This window comes from Neophocaena asiaeorientalis, unplaced genomic scaffold (genome assembly GCF_003031525.2).
Source record: "Neophocaena asiaeorientalis asiaeorientalis breed wild unplaced genomic scaffold, Neophocaena_asiaeorientalis_V1.1 scaffold197, whole genome shotgun sequence".
Classification (NCBI taxonomy): Eukaryota; Metazoa; Chordata; class Mammalia; order Artiodactyla; family Phocoenidae; genus Neophocaena; species Neophocaena asiaeorientalis.
This window is the reverse complement of record NW_020174703.1, coordinates 5,978,902-6,001,293: the sequence shown is the minus strand read 5'-3', so window position 1 is coordinate 6,001,293 and position 22,392 is coordinate 5,978,902. Positions and strand designations below refer to the sequence as shown.

The window sequence follows — 22,392 nt, the reverse complement described above, 5'->3', positions numbered from 1 at the left end:
AGAAAAAAATTTTAGTTTTTTTTTTTTTTTTTTTTTTTTTGCGGTACGCGGGCCTCGCACTGTTGTGGCCTCTCCCGTCGTGGAGCACAGGCTCCGGACGCGCAGGCTCAGTGGCCACAAACCCATGTCCCCTGCATCAGCAGGCGGACTCTCAACCACTACGCCACCAGGGAAGCCCCAAGATTTCAGCTTTTCAAAGCTTTGTAGATTTCAGAATTGAGGGTAAAAATCATAGACCTGTTCTTTTCTTGTTTTTGCTTTTTCTTACTTTAATGGGAGTATCAATATTTTTATCAAATTGCTTCTAGAACATGGTTTTATTAGATGAGTTTCACAGTTGATTGGTTGTATATCCAGGATCTGATATCATTCTATGAATTGTCTTAACATATTTATATAATGTACTGTATTTTAATTACTTTCTTATGTTCTGAAGATCCTTAGCTTGAACCTAACTTGTGCAGCTCTGGGATTCACACTTTTCTAGACTCATGCCAAGGCTCTTTAAAGTGGGCTCACCAGAAATGCATTTCCAACCTGGTCCAGGCCAGTAACCCTTCTTGGGAGTAGAGGGTCAACTTTAGTAACAGCACACTGTGTGTCCTAGGATCACCCTCTGACCCAACCCTCATAAATGCGTGCCTGAGCTCTATGGACAAGGAGGTCAATCTACTGTATTATTTTTATTGTGTTGTGTTTTGTTTCTAATAGTAGGTATCAGATGTGCAAGACAGCACACAACAATTTGAGAGATGCTGTAGGCGTGAAATTGTTTCTCTTGGTCTTCATACTCCACCCACGCATGTACCAGGACCTTGTGGCTTTTTGGTCTCCAAGCCCTCAGCAGTGGGGCCCAAGTGCTCCAAAGAAACTTAGTGTCTAAAGCCTACAGCATGAACCTACTAGTAGGATCTCCGGCACATTTTCTCTGCGTCATTCTTGCTTCTTTGTCTGCTGATACAATTCCCTGCAGCTATAACCGAAACCCTGACCTAACTCAAGCTGCTCTCCTTTTCTCCTCCCATCTCAACCCATGGTAGAAATCCACTTGGCCAGAGGCATTCTGGGGACATTTTGATTATTTTACTTATTTCAGCCCCCCTGATCCGTATGCCACCCAGGGCACAAGGGGTCCCTGGGTGTACCCTTGTACCCTTCTTTCCCTCTCCCTATACTGGGCAAAACAAAGATCCTTCAAGGTATTTCTCCTGTAATCCTTGTCTGTCTATTTTTGATGTTATCTTTGTCAAATATTTTTAGTGTTCTTTTAAAATAATTTTTATAAAACTCTTTAGATATGAAGCCATCTTTTAAAATTATTTTTATTATTAGTGACCAAAAACTATGTGGAGATGATATTTACAATGTTACATTCTCACAATGCACCTTTGTCTTTTTTTTTTTTTTTTTAGTTTAAAATTGAAACCCTCAAGCAGTTTTCTCAAGGCCATGTGTTACCTGGTGATGAGCTATGTGAATAACTCACAGCCCAGACATAAGTTATATTTCAGCTCCTTTATAAAAAGTTCTTTCAAGATTTAAGTAAAGACTGTATAAAAAATAAAACCAAAATTCTGATCCTGTGGCTTTGAAATAATGAATGTAGTGCTGATAATTTCTACACTCTGCTCTGTTTCTTTTCTAAAGTTTTAAAATTCATATGTGTTCTAGAATGATACTAATAAGAGCCAGGATTCTTATATTTCTTTAAGCAAAAGCAATCTAACATTGAAGAAATTAACAAGAAAGCTGAAATATGTTCAACTGACAGGGAATCCTACCACTCTCAAAGAAAATTGAAGAAACACATTTGCAAATCATCATCACACATCTTAGGCCATGCGAGAATTGATTATTTTTGAATAAATCAGTACCTCTGTTCACTCTAGTTATTGCACTTTGAAAGGAGCACATTAAACCTACAGAGAATTTCAGTATGTGTCTGCTGGTTTGGGCCTGAGTATGGCAAAATTCTACTCATCAGTCCTCACATAGGAAGTTTATAAATGAGCTACATTATAATCTGTTTTGCAGGTATATTTTTTAATGTGGTAGGCAAGGCATTTGCTGATTGATGGTTACATAAATACCCATTCAAGATGTGAACAAAATCATTGAAATGGTGTAATCTACTTAACAAAGTTTGCAAGAAAAGTTTTTCCAGTCTTAGCTAAAGCATTACCAAGAAAGTTGGTGGCAGGAAGCAACGTGGTGTGTCAAGGGTGGCAGAGGAGGGAAGGCAAGGATAGGCACATCCCAGGATGGATGCACACTTTAAAAACTTAGGGAGCAAAAATATTTCAGCTGAGTTTCTCATGAATTTGCCTGCATACAATGGTCACTAATTTTTTAAATGTATTTGACAACTCTTCATTAATGGTCCTCACTGTGCCAGGCCCTGGATAACGGGAGCAGGAAGTAACAAGGTGGCATGTTGGTCCAAGGGCTGTCTGAGTTCTTGATCTTTGCTCACCCTCTCTTGATGGGCAGGACACCAGAGGTCATTTTCTCTCATCCCTAAAGCTTTAGTGGATGGCACTAAGTTGAGTATTTATTCACTTCCAGGTTCATGAGCTAAGACAATTAGATACAGACCACGTTTCTACTCTTTTCTTCTTACATACCTAAAAATATTTTTCTTTCTGCCTTTAATATTATTTGTCTCCTTTGGCAAAATAATGTTTCACAGTGACTCCCTAATTCAGAGATGTGAATGGGTGGATGGATGGGTTGATGGACAGACACATGGATGGATGGAGGGGTAGATGGTTGGCTTATATGTTTACCATATTAAGCAAACTTGTGGTGAAATAAATGCCCCTGAAAAACATGGACTAAATGATGACTAATCCTTAACACACATTACCGATGACCTACCTCACTTTGACTGTGTGCATCTTTAATTTCCAGGCATGAATATTTTCACTTGCTTTTTTTCCTTCAACATCAATGCTGTAATGCATACTTGGAGATTTAAGAATATTCTTTATACTTCCATGCAAAGTGTACAAGTTGTTGGTCTGTAGAGTACTAAATCTCCATTTATTGAGCTCAGGAGTGCTGGTTATTAAATGTGAAGCATTTCCTCTGTTTCAGCACCACACAGATTGTATACAACTCCTGTGAAGCCCAGAACACCTGACAAACCACACATCAGACCTGGTAAGTTGTTTCTCTTTCTGATGACCTAAATAATCAGCATATCTAAGAAGATATAAAATGTATTGAGGAATTCCCTGGCAGTTCAGTGGTTAAAACTCCGCACTTCCACTGCAGGGGGCACGGGTTCAATCTCTGGTCAGGGAAGTAGGATCCCACATGCTGCATGGCACTGCCAAAAAAAAAATATTGAAACAGCCAAATATACCAAATGAAGGCTATATATCCTTAAACTGAAATAAATTACATACAAAATTCTGATCCTTGTGGGTAAGTAGAGAGGAAATAATGAATCCATGGAAGTGGCAAGACTTGACTGAGATTTTTAAGCATAATCAGATTAAGATACCACCACGGAAGCTTAACAATATAAAACCATTTTTAAAATAGTATTTTTGCATAAATCACACACACTCTCCCCTCCTCCTTCAGTTTTCTATGGCAATTATAGAGATAGCATTAGCATTAGCTATGATATATTACATGTCAAATGTTATCTTTTAAGAAAAGACCTCTTCCATTATAAAAGACTTGTTCTGGGAGAATATTTTTACTTGATTCTTTCAGATTAAAAAAAAATTAAGAAAACACATTTTACAGGTTTTAAACATCAAAGTAAAGTGAAAATAACCTGGAAAATACTTTTTTTTTTTTTTGGCCACAACATGCATCTTGCAGGAACTTAGTTCCCTTACCAAGGATCGAACTTGGGCCCCAGCAGTGAAAGCACTGAGCCCTAACCACTGGACTGGTAGAGAATTCCCAGAAAATACTTTAAATCTAAATTCACCAAAGGATTTAGGATCTCCCTCACTGGAGCTTGTTAGTGAAAAGTTAACTTGGGGGTTGATTTGGTCCATATAAATCACTCCTATGCTAACATACAAGTTGGACCAGAGACTCTGGTGTTTTCTGCCCCTTTTCTCCTCTGTGATTCTAAGAAGTTTTAAAGTTCTAAATGAAAAAATGGCTTATAAGCTAACATTCCCGGTGAACATCTCTCCAGGCACATGGAAGAAAGAACAAATACATTTTTCTTTGATTTATGGAGGAGCCCATATTTTTTGGAATAATCCTCCGACTCCATGTGATTTTTGTATCATGGTAACTGTTGAGAATTTAACGTGTGGCTGGTTATATTAAACCTTTCTACAAAATAAGGAAACAGTAACAATAATGGCTAACAGTGATGGTGTGCCAACCATGCATCCTGTGAGGTAAGGCTGGGGAAGCTAAGGCTTAAGAAGGGCTGGGAAGTGGATTCAAAGGCAAGCAGTCTGGCTTCAGAACTCACTCTCTTAATCGCGATACACTTAGTGCTTTTCCTTGAAAACTCTGCTAAATGGAAGATAAAAAGCTGACTTCAATGTTTTTGTACTATTATGACTCTCAACAGAGCAGGAGAGAAATTTCAATGGTTTTATCATAGTTCTGAGTTTAACGGTGGACTTGAGGGAGCATATGTACCTAGAGACTCCTCCAAAAGGACCACAAACTTATGTGTTAGGAGGCCTTGACCAATAAATACACATCAAGTTTTGGGTTTTCTTTCAGCATATGTAGTCCTGATCTTTCTTCAGTCCCATTTTGGAATGTATCTAGTGCTTATAAATGAAGCCAGCTAGTTCCCACTTAGAAATATAAATTCCCTCTACTTTTTCAAGCCCAGTGATCACCTCAGAGTACATACTCAGGTCTCAAATTCAAGTCTGTGATTTTTATACCAGACTTGTGATTTCTATATTCTGAACGACAGTTTTTGGTAAGTCATCATATTTTTATCGCCCAGTTAAATGACTTCCAATTCTCTGGAAAGTTTTATTTTCCTTGGCTACAAATTTTCAATTAAAAAATGTCTAAACTACTTATTTCCCACTTTATTATAGTTCTGAATAGGACAACTACAAGACCTAGTAGACCCAAACCCAGTACAATGCCCAAAGGGAATGGAATGGAAACAGGTAATGATCACAAATTTATTTCCTTTTGATCCTATTAAACTCTAGATGTTTTCATTCAATTTTTATAATTTTGTTGAATGCACATTTCAATTCCTTTTTTACCAGTTTTGTTAGTACAGCCAGTTTTGGAAGTTCATAGAATTGAAACTTGTAATTCATTCCGAAGTCAAAATTTCAACAACAAAAAAATTTCAAATGTCTCTGAAAAGATTAAAATATAGTTTTTCACTTTTCTCAGCCTAGTCCACTAAGTCAGCTACAGCTACAATATATAGTCTTGATTCTTAAAAGTATCCTGAATATGAATTATTGAATTAAAATATCAAAATAGCTGTTTCCCTAACTTCAAAACACTTTCTATATACAGGTTTGGTCTTTGAGAATGTTATCACTTCGTTTTCCAGTTTATAATTTCACAAGTACCACTGAAATTTTTTTAATACACCCAGATCTGTTAGCCACCTGGAATATGACATTTAAATGAGAAGAGCAGTTAGCAAATGATCACCCTGGTTACAAGCATATCAGTGTTTCCAAATCATTCAGTTTGATTCAGTGACATTGCCCTAATCCAGTCTGGTCTATGGAATATCATACAGATAAATAGAACAATAATCTGATAAAAGTTCAAACACTCAACTCACTAAGTGGATAAATGGTAGTTATTAAATGCCTTAATATGGGATTGCATTGTTTCCTTGAAATATTTTTTGAATAGTGCAAATCTTGTGCCTGCTTATGTAAAAAAGCATAAAAATTAGTTTATTTAATATGTATATATAAAATCAACCCATAATTATTCCCTAATGAGAAAGAGATATGAATACTACCTGAAGACATGTATTCAGTCTAAAAACGATTTAAGGGCTTCCCTGATGGCACAGTGGTTGAGAGTCTGCCTGTCGATGCAGGGGACGCGGGTTCGTGCCCCGGTCTGGGAGGATCCCACATGCCACTGAGCGGCTGGGCCTGTGAGCCATGGCTGCTGGGCCTGCGCGTCCGGAGCCTGTGCTCCACAACGGGAGAGGCCACAACAGTGAGAGGCCCGCATACCGCAAAAAAAAAAAAAAAACGATTTAGATTTTTTTTAAAAGTGTGTGTTTTTGTACTCGGTTATTACAATGTCTGAAGTTCTAGGAATTCACTTCCCTTCAATTAATGAGGCAGATACTATAAATTTCTGACTCATGAAAATCAAGAAAGCATTCCAATATCCATTTATGCTCAGCTGTTCCTTTTATTTTTCCCAAGTGGGATTAGGCAGTTCATAGTGTCTCAGGTTGACGTAAACAGTCTGGCTCTAAACAAAGCCACCTTCTTAATATTCAAAATAATTCCCTGGAGTTTGCCTAAGTAAAAATAGAAGAAAGCATTTATGTCAACAAAACAAAGAACAAGTAGCTATGATCAAACTTGAAAGCCATTAACCTTCAGTATAATCAAGCATTGATTCTCACAAGGAAAATTCTGTCTTTTGGAGGGAAAACAGAGCATTATTATATTTTAGTTTATTAGCAATATAAATATTTTTTCTAGAGCCACTTGTAATACAAACTGACATCTGTTACCCTCTTGTGTAGATAAAGTCAACTTTGTAATAACTCACCTAACTTAGCTTTGAAAGGATGATCTCTTACCAGGACTTCTTCAGTTTAATTAGTTGGTTGCTGGTAGAAATAGATTGATGGACTACTGAGCCCGCACGCCACAACTACTGAAGCCTGCACACCTAGAGCCCGTGCTCTTCAAAAAGAGAAGTCACCATCACAATGAGAAGCCCACATACCGCATTGAAGAGTAACCCCCACTTACGGTGACTAGAGAAAGCCTACGTGCAGCAATGAAGACCCAAGGCAGCCAAAAATAAATAAATAAATAAAAAATGAGCAGACAGGATATTAGCAAGAATAGAGATCTAAACAGCACCATCAACCAAATAGACTCACACAATTATGGTGAAATGACATGGGGCAAAGGTACAAAGGCAGTTCAACAGAGAAAGGACAGTGTTTTCAACAGATGGTGCTGGAAAAACTGGATATCTGTATGCAAAAACACTAAACAAAACAAAAACCAAGCAAACAAAGAACTCCTCTACCTAAACAAAAAGGAACTCAAGGTGGATCATAGATCTAAATGTAAAATGTGGGGCTTCCCTGGTGGTGCAGTGGTTAAGAATCCACCTGCCAATGCAGCAGACATGGGTTAGAGCCCTGGTCCAGGAAGATCCCACATGCTGCAAAGCAACTAAGCCTGTGTGCCACAATTACTGAGCCTGCACTCTAGACCATGTGAGCCACAACTACTGAGCCCATGTGCCACAACTACTGAAGCCCACATTCCTAGAGCCCATGCTCCACAACTAGAGAAGCCACCTCAATGAGAAGCCCACGCATCACAATGAAGAGTAGCCCCCACTCACAGCAACTAGAGAAAGCACACGTGCAGCAGCGAAGACCCAACACAGCCAAAAATAAATAAATAAATTTTAAAAATTTATTTTAAAAAAAGAAAAGAAATAGGTTGATAGGCACAGGTAAACAAAGCTGAGCTCATTGTTTCCCCTTTCCTTGCTCCACTACCATCCCCAATCAAAATGTGTTGCACATGTTCTATGTTCTGATGTCTGTCTATTGGGATCCCCCTTCAGGGAAGGACTTGCCTGACCTACCTGAAGGGAATGAAGTCAACAGACAGTATCCCACTGTCATATCCTTCACAGTCAGCCTCAGCTGAGAGAGCCTTGATTGGAGATATGGGTGGTACATCTCCTTGTCTACCACAACATATAACAGCCAAATGATATTTGCCTCAGGAATGCAAGATTGGTTTAACATTCAAACAAATTAGTGTAATTTACCACATTAAGAGAGCAAAGGAAAACATCATATGATCATCTCAATAAATTTTTAAAAAATCAACCATTAGACAAAATTCAAAAAACATTCATGATGAAAACTCTCAGAAAACTAGGAATAGAAGGAATTTTCCTCATTCTGATAAAGGGCATCTGTGAAAAACCTACAGCTACCATCCTATATCACAGTGAAAGTTTAAATGTTTTTCTTCTAACATCAAGAACATAAGCAAGGATTCCTACTTTTACCCCTTCCATTGAAAATAGAAGCAGAGTGTTAAGCCAGTGCAATAAAGCAAGAAAAGAAGTAATGGTATAAAAATTGCAAATTACAGATGCCATTGTGTAGCATATTATGAAAGGAAAATTTAACAGCTCTTGAAGTATTTGCCTGGGGAATAGTGTCTTGAGAAATTGGTGAGAAAAAGAATGTTTTTAAATCTGTTCTCTTCAGGTTGTAGACTTACATGTGTCTACATTACTTAGAATGTGCATAGTTTTGATCTAACTTGTTTATAGAAATGCAGGTATTCACATCAAGTTTCTTTTCTTTCTTCTCTGACCCAGTCCTACTATCTCATTCATACTCACTTCTAACCTCTTTTGAGTCTTAATGAGATACCATTTTTGTGTTAACTGATTCCTTATCCAAGTTTGACATTTCACCCATAATATGTATGTTTGTTATCCATCTCACATATATTTTCCTATAGCTTTTCTCGCTGAAGTTTTCAGCACAGATATTTTACATATAAAAAAATCAGTTGATAAAAGGATGTGTTTAGGATTTATAGGACATATTCTTCATGATTTTAGCTCACTTAATATTGTGCCTTTGGAAAACTAAAAAAGAAAGATTCTGAGGCCTCAAAACTATGGTCCTTGATTCTTTGGGCCTCTATACAATTCTTTCAATGATTCCATAAGCCCCAGGAATCTTTAAATTATCTTGAGCAAAGTTTCTTGATTTATAACATCATTATAGATATTTACCCTGCTTTATGTTTATTTCACATGTATATGTATAAATATTTCTCCACCTTAAAGTTAGAAAGTAGCCTTCAGAGAATGAAGTTTTAGGTAGGTCATTTTCCCAGCAGTCTGCTTTTTCAGGATTTCCAGAGATGTGTCTCAGCTTAATTGATATGTTCTACATGTTATAACCAACTTGAGATCTGACTCCAGAGATGCAACAGCATGCCCTAGACCAAGGGGATTGCACAGAGTACAATCCCACAGACCAAACCCAGCTCACTGCCTTTTTTTCATAAATAAAGTTCTATAGAAACATGGCTTGCTTTCACAATATAGTGGCAGAATTGAATAGTTGTGACAGAGACAGTATGGCCCACGGAGCTGAAAATATTTACTGTCTAACCCCTGACAGAAAAAATTTGCCCATTCTGTGCTAGACAGTCTCTCCAACTTTCTCCCTATAGAAGGAAGCTGCTGAGTTGTGCAGCTATTCTTTCATTCAACTGACATTTATTGAAAGCCCATTATGTGCCAGGCAAAATGTAGTTTGGAAACCACTTGGCACATGCGGTTTGGCAGATATATTGGATACCTGAACCCCAAACTCCTTTCTCTACTCCCTCTTCTCCTAATGAGGAATCCACACTTCACTGACCCCACACGGAGTATGCCTGACAACAAGAACCCAGACTCCTCCAAGGTGAGGAATGTGCTTGTCTGAGCTGTGGCTAAATCTTCCAGTCTGCTGGCTCATCACCCCTGACTTTTTAGCCAGGTGCTAAGATTTGGAGACAAGGGTGAGGAAACCAATCATCCATAAATACCACTCCTTTTGGTCACAGGGAAATAGTCTCTGTTACATTTGGAAATTGATTCCCAGTTTACTGTGTTTGTTTGCAAAGTTTCTGTTACCATGGTTAAAAATACCCAAATCCTTACTTCATTTTTGACAATAGATTGCTAAAGGGTGAACTATGTAAATCCAGATATTTTTGGAGAAGTCCCATATGGCAGTGGGGGTTCACACTGAAGCTGAAGTCTTGGTTCTTCCAGAGCCAACTCTGCCCTTTAGAAAACAGTAGATTAATCCTGCCTGAGGGAAAAAGAATTCAGGTCACAGCCTGGGCCAGACTGGCTGATTGCCAATTCCTGAGGATTCTTTCTCTGCAATAGCTCTTATTGGCTTCTCCTTTGCCCTCCCATTGCCTCTCTGCTACCTTTGGCATTTATTTGCTCTCCTCATTTCAGGGCCACAGAAGTTCACTGGTCTCCAGGTTCAGTGCTCACACTGCTCCTGGCTGACATGCAAACCACAGCTAGGTGGAACCAAGGCCAGAACTAGAGTTCAGTCTCCTGTCCCCTGTTCAGTGCTCTTTCCCTGCGTCCCGCAGCTGCCTTCTGCTGGGTTCTTACCAACATTCTCATCCACTACTGGCTTTTCTCTGTTTCTAAAGGCTGGGCAAAGTCCAGTTTTGCAGCTGACATTCTATTGATTTGGGTACTTAACCTATAAGAATCATAACAGTATGATGCTTCCATCTCTGCCTATACAGAAAGTGACAGAAAATGGCTCGTTTCTGCTGATTTCTCCCATAACTGGAAAAGAGTCCAGGGATGTTTACATGTTTGATCTTATTCATAAAGTAATCCTGCAGACTTTTGTATTCTCTCCTACATCTCCATTTCACCAGCCTGTGACTTGTTGGATTTGCATGTGCCTGGTTGGGAAACCATGTCATCCTTGTATTTCTGAGTCCCACACACCAGTGGCATGGATGAATGACACGTGCTTGCCAGCCATGGCTGTTTAGCCCTTACCCAGTGGTGGCACTTCAAACCACCCAAAAGAAAAAGTATAGGACTTGAGGGCTAAAGTCAGAGTCATTGTGAAGAGTAAGAGAAGCGTTAAAAACAAAATTCAACCAAGTAAATTTGAAGATTTAATTGGCTTTATTCAACAATTTATGAATCAGGCAGCTTCCCAGTTAGCAACCAGAAGGGCACTCTGAAGGGTTGTACAAAATGGAAGGTTTTTTTTTATAGGAAGAAGGGTGGGCAAGGGAACTATTAGAAAAAGAAAAGAAAATACTATTTTTAGGCCAAGACAACTTCTTTTTGGGTAGAAGGGAGTTGCATGGGTTTTAAGTGGATTGCCTCTTCTTCCTCTGGGGGATGAAGGGTGCGGTGCTGACCAGAATATTCCAGACTGGTTGATTGAGATTACATTTCTGGGGAAGGTCAAAACTGCAGTTAAGTCAGCTTTTAAGTCTAGGCTTGGTATCATGGGCTTTAGCACAAGTGATGCCATTTTGGGCCTGTGCTTTTCTCTTTAACAGAGGGAAGAAGATGACAGGAAAAAGCACTCTGTACTATCCCAATTAGTGCTTAAGAGATGGGCTTTGGAGCTGGGCACACATGGGTGTGAATGCCTCCACTTCAGCTGTGAGTCCTTGGGCAAGTGCTTACTCTCCCCTTGCCTTGGGTTTCCTCATCTGTGAGACCCGGGTGGTATCTCCCACCCAGAAGAGTTGTATGGCTCAAATCACATCATGAATATGTAAGGTGCTTGCGCAGTACTGGATCAAAATACTTTGTTTTCTTAAGGGTGGAAAGATTTGGAGAAAGGCTATGAAGAAGGATCTACTGAAGGCACACATAGCCTACTAAGCTTCTAGAGGATATAATACAGTTTTACCCTCGAAAAATAGTGGTAAATCAGATCTCAGCAAGCCACGTTATCCTGGTGACACAAATGAAAGCACTTTGCCTTCCCTTAAGCCATGGACAGAGTAACCACCCAAATGAGTCATTTCCCACCTCCATTACCACTAAGAGGAGGGCACAGGAAGAAAACTAATGAGCTATTTGTTCTCACAATGCCTGTGGGATGAGCCACAAAATAGTCAGTGACCACAGAAACATTTTATTCCTACCACAAATAAACAGCAGTTGATTCATGGCTACATACATTCACCTGGATTTTATATGTTCTCTCTTATTCAAATAGAGGGTGTGGGATTGTAGTATTGGGTTTCATAAATTAATGTTAATCATAATTATTATTATAACTTAATAATACTAATAAGTTAATATTATAATGCTGATTAATGCCCATTATAGTTATAATAATTTCATAAATTAATGTGAAAATACCAGCTTCTGTCGTATACTTAATATATCTGCCTACACGTTAAATGAGACTGGGTGTATAATGTCCCTACAGAGTCCTGGAACTCAAAACAGGGTTGTTGTTGTGCTTGTCCTTGTTAATATACTAACTAGCATATTAATTCAATGTTTATTCTTATTTTTTAATTGGTGAATTATAGTCAGGTCCTCAGAGTATGGATTTTCTTTTTAGGATGAGCCATTATATCTAAGATAATATTTACTTTTGAGATTCTAAAAAACGTCTGTTCCTATTATTTCTTAATGAAGACTGCCGGCCACATCAGGGAAGATTATTTTATAATGTAAAAGAATAATAATTTTTAAAAAGCAGGACAAAAGCTAAATTGGTTCCCTCTACCCTTAGGATTGCTACCCAAAACCCTGGCACCAGATTGTGTTTGAGGGACTTAGGAGATAAAATAGCGCGCAAAGTAATTTTCAGGTCAGTTTCTTCCAAACAGCAATTTGGAATTCTAGGCGTGCCCAGGCCTAATTTACAAATCTCAAAAGCACAAATCCAGTCTGTGGCCTAACCAGCCTTCTAGCCAAGAACTCTCAAAAAATATTTTTAAAGTCAATTCATTAAGTACAAACCCAAACACACTGGAATTTTAAGGGTTTTCATTGGGGTAGAGGAGTTGGAGAAAAGTTTTTTAAAAACCACAAAATTTGCCCATGAATATTGGCAAAAAAAAAAAAAATCACTGTAGATGAACTACTCCTAGCAAAACAATATCACCCAGGCAGGCAGTGCGGGGTGGGCATCAGAGAAAATTAAGGCAAAACCACGTTCTGCAATCAAATGCTAACTCTGCAGAGAAAAAATCACAACTCATGAACGCAGTAGGGCTTTAAGTTTTTTTTCCTATACACAGATGGGAGAAGCCAATCAAACTGTCTGAGCACAAAAAGTTTCTGTGAAGACTACTTACCACATTTTTGCTATCTATTTATTCTGTCATCCTCTCTGCTCACAGGGGTCAAGCAAGCACCACTGCCATCCGGTGCTGATAGAAATGTGTCAGTGGACTCTTCTTACTCCACAAAAAAACCAGGTAAGGAATAAAATGCTGACTCCCTCGCTCAGCTCTGCTCCGAAACTTGTAACTGCAAGTTACATGTGCTGCAGCAAATAAAAGTAGCATCCTCACCGTCCCCAAAGCATCAGAACCATGCTAACAGTACAGGGGTATTGCTAGATAAACATGCCAAAATATTATCTTCAGGCAAATAAAAAGCGCTTTATGCACAAATTGAATATTAATAAGAACCTCTAACGAGGCACTGATTTAATAATTACTTTATATAATGTTCTGAGGGGCCACAGTGGACAAATGCTGAAGCGTAATGGTGGATTCTAGATTTCATCATATACAAGTTTTGTTCTTATGTAATTTATTATAATATCCTTTTGCCTGAAATGATTTATGTTTCTAATTTGAGGCTGTGCTCTATATAATAGGCCAAAATTATGAAGCGATAATATCTTTGCATTGAATAAGAACTCTGTGCTTTTCAAAGGCTGCTGTGAAACCTACTCTGATGTATTAATGTCTCGGTTAGAGATCCGTATTGTATCCTCACCACTCACTCTCCCTCCCGCCCTGCAGTTCGTGCACAATTCCTAATATCCCAGGAAGTACTTAAAGCCACAGGGTATTTTCCTGGATTGTCAATTTTACTTGAAGATTTTTAAACCAACATATTATGCAAAGAAAGAGATGAATTTTTTTAAGCTATAACACAAGACTTAAAAGAAAATTTGGGTTAAGGTGGTCTGCTCCAGGTACCTCTAGCCTTGTCCACCTTTGTGCAGATTATAAAAAGGTGTCTCTTCCCTTTGCCCTTCGGGCAAACCATTTAGAAAAACGTTCCTTTCCTCTGGGCTGGCAGCCTTGCACCAGGGCTCATGGGTGTGTGAGAGAGCAGAGTGGATGTGAAACTTTGCCTCCCACTTACAGCTCCCTGGCCAGGTGCCCTTGTGTGGTGACTCTGCTCTCCATGGCCACAGGCTTATTGCTTCTGCCATCAGGGCTATTTTGTTGTAATCGTTTGAGAAGTTCTGAAAGTGTTTGTTTAATTATAATTACATAATAGAGTTGGAGGATGGGGTGGAACACCTACTAAAGGAGAAATTATATGCTTTACCAACTCAAAGCTAAAATGGTGTAGGAATTGTAGCCTGCAAATCAAAGGCAATTGGAGATAATGAGACACAGAAATGCTACTGTTGAGTCTATATAGGAAACTAAAGATGATAAATTCTATACATCTATTTTCTACTTTTCCTTTCAAAGGGCAGATGTACTGATATATTTTCATCTATAATTAGAGAATATTTTCCCCATACACAAGTGTGCTTCATTATCCCTGGGTACGTTACAAGCACTAATTTAGAAGAATATCAGAAAGTATTGCAGGTACTTTTCTGTAGAATCTATTCTCTCTCATCTAACTGCTACTTGTCGAACATTATATTTTTTTTAAAACCCATGATTTTTATAGAGTGAATCCTTATGACCACTTTATCTGTAATATAATCTCCTAGCCACAATCCCAGGCACTCGTCGCCCACCCTTGCCACCTAGACCCATGCCCCCACGAAGAAAGCCTTTACCACCAAATAATGTCACCGGAAAGCCAGGAAGCGCAGGTACGTCAATCACATACCTTCCTTCTCCCTCCTTGATTTCACTGGCCAAACGCAAGCCTTTCTTGGTGTGATAGCTCAAGTAATGGATGAGCCCTTGGTGTGTGTGACATGTGCCTGTTTTGGCCCCAAAGACCGGACTGTAAATTATAGTTTTGAGGACTCATATCCTGATTCTGGGTGGGTGGGGTGAAAGGAACCACCCATGTCCATCTAGGCCAGTTTGCTTCTTAGATGCTGTGTGCTTGGTGCTGAGACAGAAGCTATCACAGGTTCTTCAAAAAGTGGATTATTTTGGATGAGATGTTTTGTGCTGCCAACCCACCAGGTGTAATGGAAAATGTCATCCACTCATCATCCTGTCTCTTGAGATAGAATCTTTTACATCTCATTGATAGCTCCCCTGTCCACCAGCCTTCATGCTGGCCCCAGTATTACGGTGCAAGGGGAAGGATTGGGAACTGGAATACTCAGGGTGACTGAGCAGGTCTAGCCTGTGCAACAAGGCAGGAATATATTTTAGAAGTCAAGCTGCCTCTCAGCTTGCTCACATGCCTCTATCCTAGGGCATGTGTTGTCTTCTTCCCATAGAATGACCACTCCGAGTCACCTGGGATACTTGTACTTCATCCTTGTCTTGAAGAAGCCTTCTCTAGCTCCCCAAAGTAGACTAGCATTGCTTCTCTGTTCTACTTTTCCTTGAAACATACCTCTGTTAGAGAAAACCACTGTTTTATACCTATTTGTTTGTGTACTTGTCTTCCCCTACTATATTATGAGCTCTTTGATGACAGATGACATTTTCTCTGAATTCCCAGAACCAAATCCAGTGCTCATTGAGTGAATCCAGTAATCACTGAGTGAATATGTGAGTGAAATTAAGAATCAGTGAACCTAGTTCAGAGCAAAGATTCATCTCACTTTTCTTACAGTTTCTTCCAGCGGACCTGCCAGCAGATCAGATCATGTTCCCAGTTTTCCTCCCACTTCCTTCATCTCTACTTCCTAAATATTCTGTAGTCATAATCAGGATAACAGTGTTAAGGACAGCTGTGAAAGATGAAACTGATAAGGATTTCTGAGAAAGAGAATGGCTGTCACTCTTTTCACAGGATGAAGGAGGGTGTGGTGATGGAGAAGCTTTCATGATGTAGCAAGGGGACAGTGGCCTCTAGATTGTTTTTCCCATCAGCTGAAAGAGGAATCAGCCTCTCATCCATGCTGATGGCCTTCCTGGGTCCAGGCCTAGGGACATGGCCCCAGTGAGGAGACCAGGTTTTCCTCATTAATTGTAACCTGGGGCAGCTGTGACTTGAGCTTCTGTAGCTTTTAGTTCAGACTGAAAATGATGCCTCAGTTTCCCCCATGGAAGAGTCAGGGGAACCACCCACCACAGAGCTCCCCTACAAGGCTGGCTGTGTGTCTTCAGTTGCATCTCCACGGCCTTGGTTCCTGCCATATGAAACCTTGCTCACTGCCATCAATAAGTGTAGCTTTGGTATAACTCACCCAGCCTACGGGACGGTATAAACACATCCCACTTCTGAGATTAACTCTGGTGCCCTCCCTGCCCCGTGCTTTCCACCTCTAACTCAAAAGAAATGACTACACTGAAGAGCCAAACACAAATGAGGTCAGTTATACAGATTTGGCCTGATGACCATCACAGAAAGTGCGTACGGAATTCAGGAAATCAACTCTATGTTCTGGGAGTCCTCTGAACACAAGCCTTCTTGCACATGTGCCTCTGAGAACAGTCTTAGGCTACTACGAGGCATCTCCACCTGTCCCCTATCTCCAGATCTACCGAGGCCTCTCAGTCCCGCTCTCCTTGCCAGGATGAGTGCTGCTCTGCACCCTCTAAAAAGCTCCTTCGGGCTGCAGTGCAGTGTCTCGTGGTTTTCACTCACCCTCTCATTGGGGCCTACTCCCACCAGGACCAGGAGCATAAGTCTGCAGGGGCTGGACCAGCAGCCCATCTGAATGGCTCATCCGTGATTCTGTGCTGGGCCACAGTCCTTGGGTCAGTCTTGTACCCCTTGACTCTCTATTGTCTGAGAATGATTCCTTTTCCCGGGAGGACTATAAAACCTAACCTAGCCTCCACTCTATTCTACCCATACTTGCCTAGACCTTGGGATGCATCCTGTTTGGGAGACCTATAGGTGTTTTTAGAGTGGAGGAGACATTGTTGAATATAGCATCTCAGAGTGACACTGTTCTAGCTACAGGCCGGAGTCACAGACATTACCTTAGAAACTTCTTCTTCCCCCCCCAGCCATCTCCCATGCCTGCCAGTTAATCTGCAGTGAGGCCACTCCATCCCCTTGACATTTCTCATGTAAAACCCCTTCCATCCAGTCTCACTGCTTCTTACATTGTTCACCTCCTCTGCCCTTGCCTACGCAACTGCTTTAGTCTCTTGATTTCTCTCTCTGCCACCAGCCTTGCAACTTAACTGTTCACCCTCTCCTCATCTGATCATGTTACTTCCCTAGTGAAAATCTTTTAATGGGTCCTTATCACCTAAAAATAATATCTAAATCCATGGTATGCAAGGCCCTTCATGAACTGCCTTCCCGCCCCCTCCGTACTCTGCTCTCACTGCTCCTGGCACTCTTGGCTCTCACCCCTTCAAATTCAACACGCCACGTGATTTCATGCTTCCTTGACCTGGTTCTTCCTGCAACCTCTGACTAGAATACAGCTCTCAGGCTTACCTACTGATCACTTCTCCTCTTTATTGGTACATCCTCTGGGAAGGCATTCCTGCCCTCCTCCCACCCAACACTCATCATCCTTCCCTGTAGACTTGTCCTCTCTGAGACCTTATCCCATGCTTTCACAATATCTATAATGCTTCAGTATAATTTGGCTCACACACCTCTCCCGATCAAGGACACCAGGTCTTATTTTCTCTCTAATCCTGGCATATAGTGCCAAGCCACATGGTAAGCACTAATAACTATTTATTGAGTAAATAAATGGGGAACTCAGCAGGGCTCCCTATAAAGCCTGAATCCTTTGGCTCTATATTACAGGAATCATTTCATCAGGCCGAGTAACTTCCCCACCCTTGAGGGCAACACTCAGACCTACTGAAGCCCCCTTGGAGAGAACAGAGACAGATAAAAAGCAACCAACAGCTCCTGCCTCAGGAGAAGATCTTGGTTAGTATATCAGTCACTTCCCACCGGATGCTTAGCTACGAAGTACTAAAGGATTTCAAACTAGGGAGAAAAGAGTCCCAGTTCTGGATCATCTATTTTACTCAATTTTATGATTGCTATGAATTTTTTAATTTAAAAATTATACTTATTTCTAATGTTTTATTATAGAATGTGCTCCTTCCCTTTGCAGACATAGAATGAAGTTCCCAAGATCTTTCGGAAAGTCTTCCTAAAAAGATCTAGATTACCCAGTGCTTCTTACTAAATTGCATGTCATTACTAATTATGCATATCTTAATTTATTAATGAGTATTAGCCACTTGGTTGTAATCTTTGAATCATTATTTATTACACTGAAGGGCACCAGCAGGACACAATTAAAGGCCTTTTAGTGTGGATAATATGTATAGTAATACTAATAATAATTGAAATCAAATTGCAAGGAATTGACTAGGAGGCATATGTATTAAATATTTATAGTTTTATTACTTTTTCATTGTATCTTCCATTCTCAGGTAATATGACTGACTTTAGCTCAAGCCCAACAAGAGAAACTGATCCTCTTGGGAAGCCCAGATTCAAAGGTATGTATGACTGGCTCCAAATCTCCATTTTAACAAAGCTATCTTTGGTGGGTGTATCAGTCAGCTGTTGCTGTGTAATAAACAACCACAAAATCTTAGTAGCATACTCTAAAAAGGATTTATTTCTCATGTGTCTACAAATTGCCTGGAGGTCAGCTGATCTACCATGTGTTTGGCTGGGTGGTTCTACTTCTAGCAACAGGTACAGCTGGGCCTCTTATAGGTTGGGCTCAGGTCTGCTCCACATCTGTTTATTTTGGTGCCCAGGATGAAGGACTAACAGTGACCCAAGAGAAGCTATTCTCATGACAGTACAAAGTGAAGAGAGGGGGAGTCCAAAAACGTGACCACATTTCAAGCTCCTTCTTGTGTTATACCTGCCAATATTCAATGGCTAAAGAAAGTCACATAGCCAAGCTCATAACAAAGATTGGGGAAGTATACTCCTTCCATGGATATAGAGAATGTTTTTGAAATATTTATTTATTTGTTTGGCTGTGCCGGGTCTTAGTTGCAGCACGTTGAATCTTTGTTGCCGCTTGCGGGATCTTCATTGCGGCATGCAGGATCTTTTTAGTTGCAGCATGTAATCTCTTAGTTGCAGCATGTGGGATCTAGTTCCCTGACCAAGGATCAAACCCAGGCCCCCTGCATGGGGAGTGTGGAGTTTGTTAGAGAATGTTTTTGAACAGTAATCTAATCTACCACAGTAAAAGAGAGATTATATGATATAGAACCCAGTATTTCCTTTTGTGATATGTTTTTCTGAAGTATAAAATTTGATAAATTTCAACATATGTATATATCCATGAAATATCATCACAATCAAGATAATGAATACATGCACCACCTCCAAAAGTTTCATCATGTACCTTTCTAATCCCTCCTCCTCTCTCCTCCCGCCCAACCTCTAGTCCCTAGGTAACTATATTATAGATTAGTATGCATTTTTGGAAATTTTACATAAATGAAAAAAATACAGTATGAACTTTTTGTGTGTGATTTCTTTCACTCAACATAATTATTTGGAGATTCATCTATGTTGCTAAATGTATCAGTAGTTTATTCCTTTTTATTACTGACTAGTATTCTATTATATGGATATATACTAATTTATTAAAACTGTTCACGACATTTGGGTTGTTCTAATAAAGCTGCTATGACCATTCATGTACAAGTCTTTGTGTAGACATATGCTTTCATTCCTTTTGGACAAATTCCAACAAGGAGAATGGCTAGATTGTATATAAATGGACATTTAACATTTTAAGGAACTGCCAAACTGTTTTCCACAGCAGTTGTACTGTTTTACCTTTGTGCCAACAGTATATGAGAGTTCCAGCTCCTCCACATCTTTGTCAACACTTGCTATGGTCAGTCTTTTTAATTTCAGCCATTTTAGTAAAGGTGTAGTAGTATCTGATTGTGATTTTATTTTGCATATCCCTAATGACTAAGGATGCTGAACATCCTTTCATGTCCTTATTTGCCATCTGTATATCTTTTTTGATGTGTCTGTTCAATTTTTTTTGTCTATTTTTTATGGAGTTGCTTATTTTTTTATTATTGAGTTTTAAGAGTGTTCATATTTTCTGGATTGAAGACCTTTTTCAGATACACACTTTGCAGTGTGTATTTTCTCCCAGTGTTTGGCTTCTCTTTTTTAATTTTAATGAAGCTCAGTTTATCAATTTGGTTTTTTATATATGGATTGTATCTTTTATGTTATATTTAAGAAGTCCTTGACTAATCAAAGGTCACAAAGACCTCCTCTGTTTCCTTCTAGAAGTCTTCTACTTTTACATTTAGGTCTATGATCTGTATTGAGTCAAATTTTCTATATGACCCAAAGTATGAATGCATTTATTTTCTCACTTATGGATATCCAAATCGTTCCAGCATCATTTTTTGAAAAAACTGTTTTCTCCACCGAATTTAATTTGCACCTTTGTCAAAAATCAATTGTCCATATATATGTGGAACTATTTTGGGATTTTCTAGTCTGTTCCAGTGATCTATTTATCTACCTTTCCATCAGTACCACAGTGTCTTGGTCACTGGTTTTATAATAAGCACTGTGATCGGGTTATGTTAGTCTTCCAACATTGTTCTTATTTTTTAAAAGTTGTTTTGGTGACTCTAGGTCCTTTTATATTTCCATCTGAATTTTAGAATGAGTTTCTCAATGTCTAAAAAAAATAGCCTGTTTGTATTTTTATTAGAATTGCATTGAATTTGTAGGTCAACTGGGAAACATTGACAGCTGTACAGTATTAAGTCTTATTACCTATGAACATGGTATATCTCACCATTTATTTAGGTGTTCTTCATTTCTCTCACCAATGTTTTGTAGTTTTCCATGTAAAGAAAACCATAAAAGTAGCATTTTTTATTTCAGTTTCTAATTGTTCATTGCTAGTATATAGGAAAACAATTGTTTTTCGTTCAATGGGCTTGTATTCTGCAACCTTGCAAACCTCTGTAGTCTTTTTGTAGATACACTGGATTTTCTACCTACAGAATCATGTCATCTGAGGGGAAAGTTTTACTTCCTCCTTTCCAACTTAAGTATCTTTTTTTCTTGCCTTTCTGTACTGGCTAGAACCTCTAGTGAAATACTGAATAGAAATAGTGAGGATAGGTATCTTTTTCTTGTTCCTTATATTATGGGAAAAGCATTCAGCCTTTCACCATTAAGTATGGTGCTTCCTGTAGGTGTTTCATAGATGCCCTTCACTGAGTTGAAAAAGTTTTCTTCTATTCCTGCTTTGGTGAGAGTCATTATCAGAAATTAATGCTAGATTATGTCTAATAATTTTTCTGACTTTATTGAGATGTTTATGTGGTTTTCCTTTTTTAGTGTGTTAATGTGATAAAGTAATTGTTCTTGAGTTGTAGGCTACCTTTGCATTCCAGTGACAAATTCCACTTGGTTATAGTGCATTCTCATTGTAATATATTGTTGGATTTAATTTGCTAAAATTTTGTTTAGAATTATATTCAGTGAGGGACACTGGTCTGTAGTTTTCTTGTAATGTCTAAGTCAAGTTTTAGTATCAAAATGATGCTGAATTTTTCTTCAATTTTCTGAAAGAGTTTAGAACTGGTGTTGCTTCTTCCCTAAATACTTGTTAGTATTTACCAGTAAAGCCATCTGAGCCTGATATTCTCCTTGTGAGAAGGGTTTTACATGTAACTCACTTTCTTTAACAGGTATAGGACTATTTAGAATATTTTTTTCCATAGTGAACTTTGGTAATTTTTGTCTTTCAAGTTATTGGTCCATATGCTCCAAATTGTCAAGTTTATTAGCATAATGTTATTCATATTCTCTTCTTACTTTGATATCTGTATAATTTGTAGTGATGTCACCTCTCTCATTCCTTTTATTGACAATGTGTGTCTTTTTTTTCTCTTTTGCCTAACCAGTCAGGCTGTAGGTTTATCAATTCTTTTGATCTTCTGAAAAGATCAACTTTTTTTCATTGATTTTGTCTGTTATTTTTCTGTTTTCTATTTCATTTATTTTTTACTCTGATCTTTATTGTTTCCTTTTTCTGCTTAATCTGAGTTTCATTTGCTCTTCTAATTTCTTAAGGTAGAAGATGAGCTCATTGATTTTGAGCCCTCTCTTCTTTTCAGATATGGAATTTAGTGCTACAAAATTTCCCCTAGATATTATTTAAGCAGCATCCAAAAATTTTTGATATGTTGTGTTTCCATTTGTACTCTGTTCAAAATACTTTTTAATTTCCCTTTTGGTTTCTTCTTTGACTTATTAGAAGTATGTTATTTAATTTCCAAATATTTCAAGATTTTCTAGAAATCGTTTTGTTACTGATTTCTAATTTAACTCCATTGTTGT

The 22,392-nt window shown here is 38.8% G+C and overlaps 1 protein-coding gene across 3 annotated transcripts in view; it reads left to right on the top strand.

Moving 5' to 3' along the window:
* The window catches only part of ABI3BP (ABI family member 3 binding protein), a 260,060-nt gene that overhangs the window by 204,512 nt on the left and 33,156 nt on the right, over positions 1 to 22,392 (top strand). For 2 of the 3 annotated variants that reach the window (XM_024759291.1, XM_024759292.1), the window contains 6 exons: positions 3,097 to 3,162; positions 5,046 to 5,120; positions 13,101 to 13,178; positions 14,672 to 14,776; positions 17,815 to 17,943; positions 18,459 to 18,527. In XM_024759291.1, coding sequence (XP_024615059.1) covers positions 3,097 to 3,162; positions 5,046 to 5,120; positions 13,101 to 13,178; positions 14,672 to 14,776; positions 17,815 to 17,943; positions 18,459 to 18,527 — 522 coding nt within the window. The remainder of the gene's footprint in view (positions 1 to 3,096; positions 3,163 to 5,045; positions 5,121 to 13,100; positions 13,179 to 14,671; positions 14,777 to 17,814; positions 17,944 to 18,458; positions 18,528 to 22,392) is intronic. The other variant, XM_024759293.1, reaches the window with a different exon arrangement.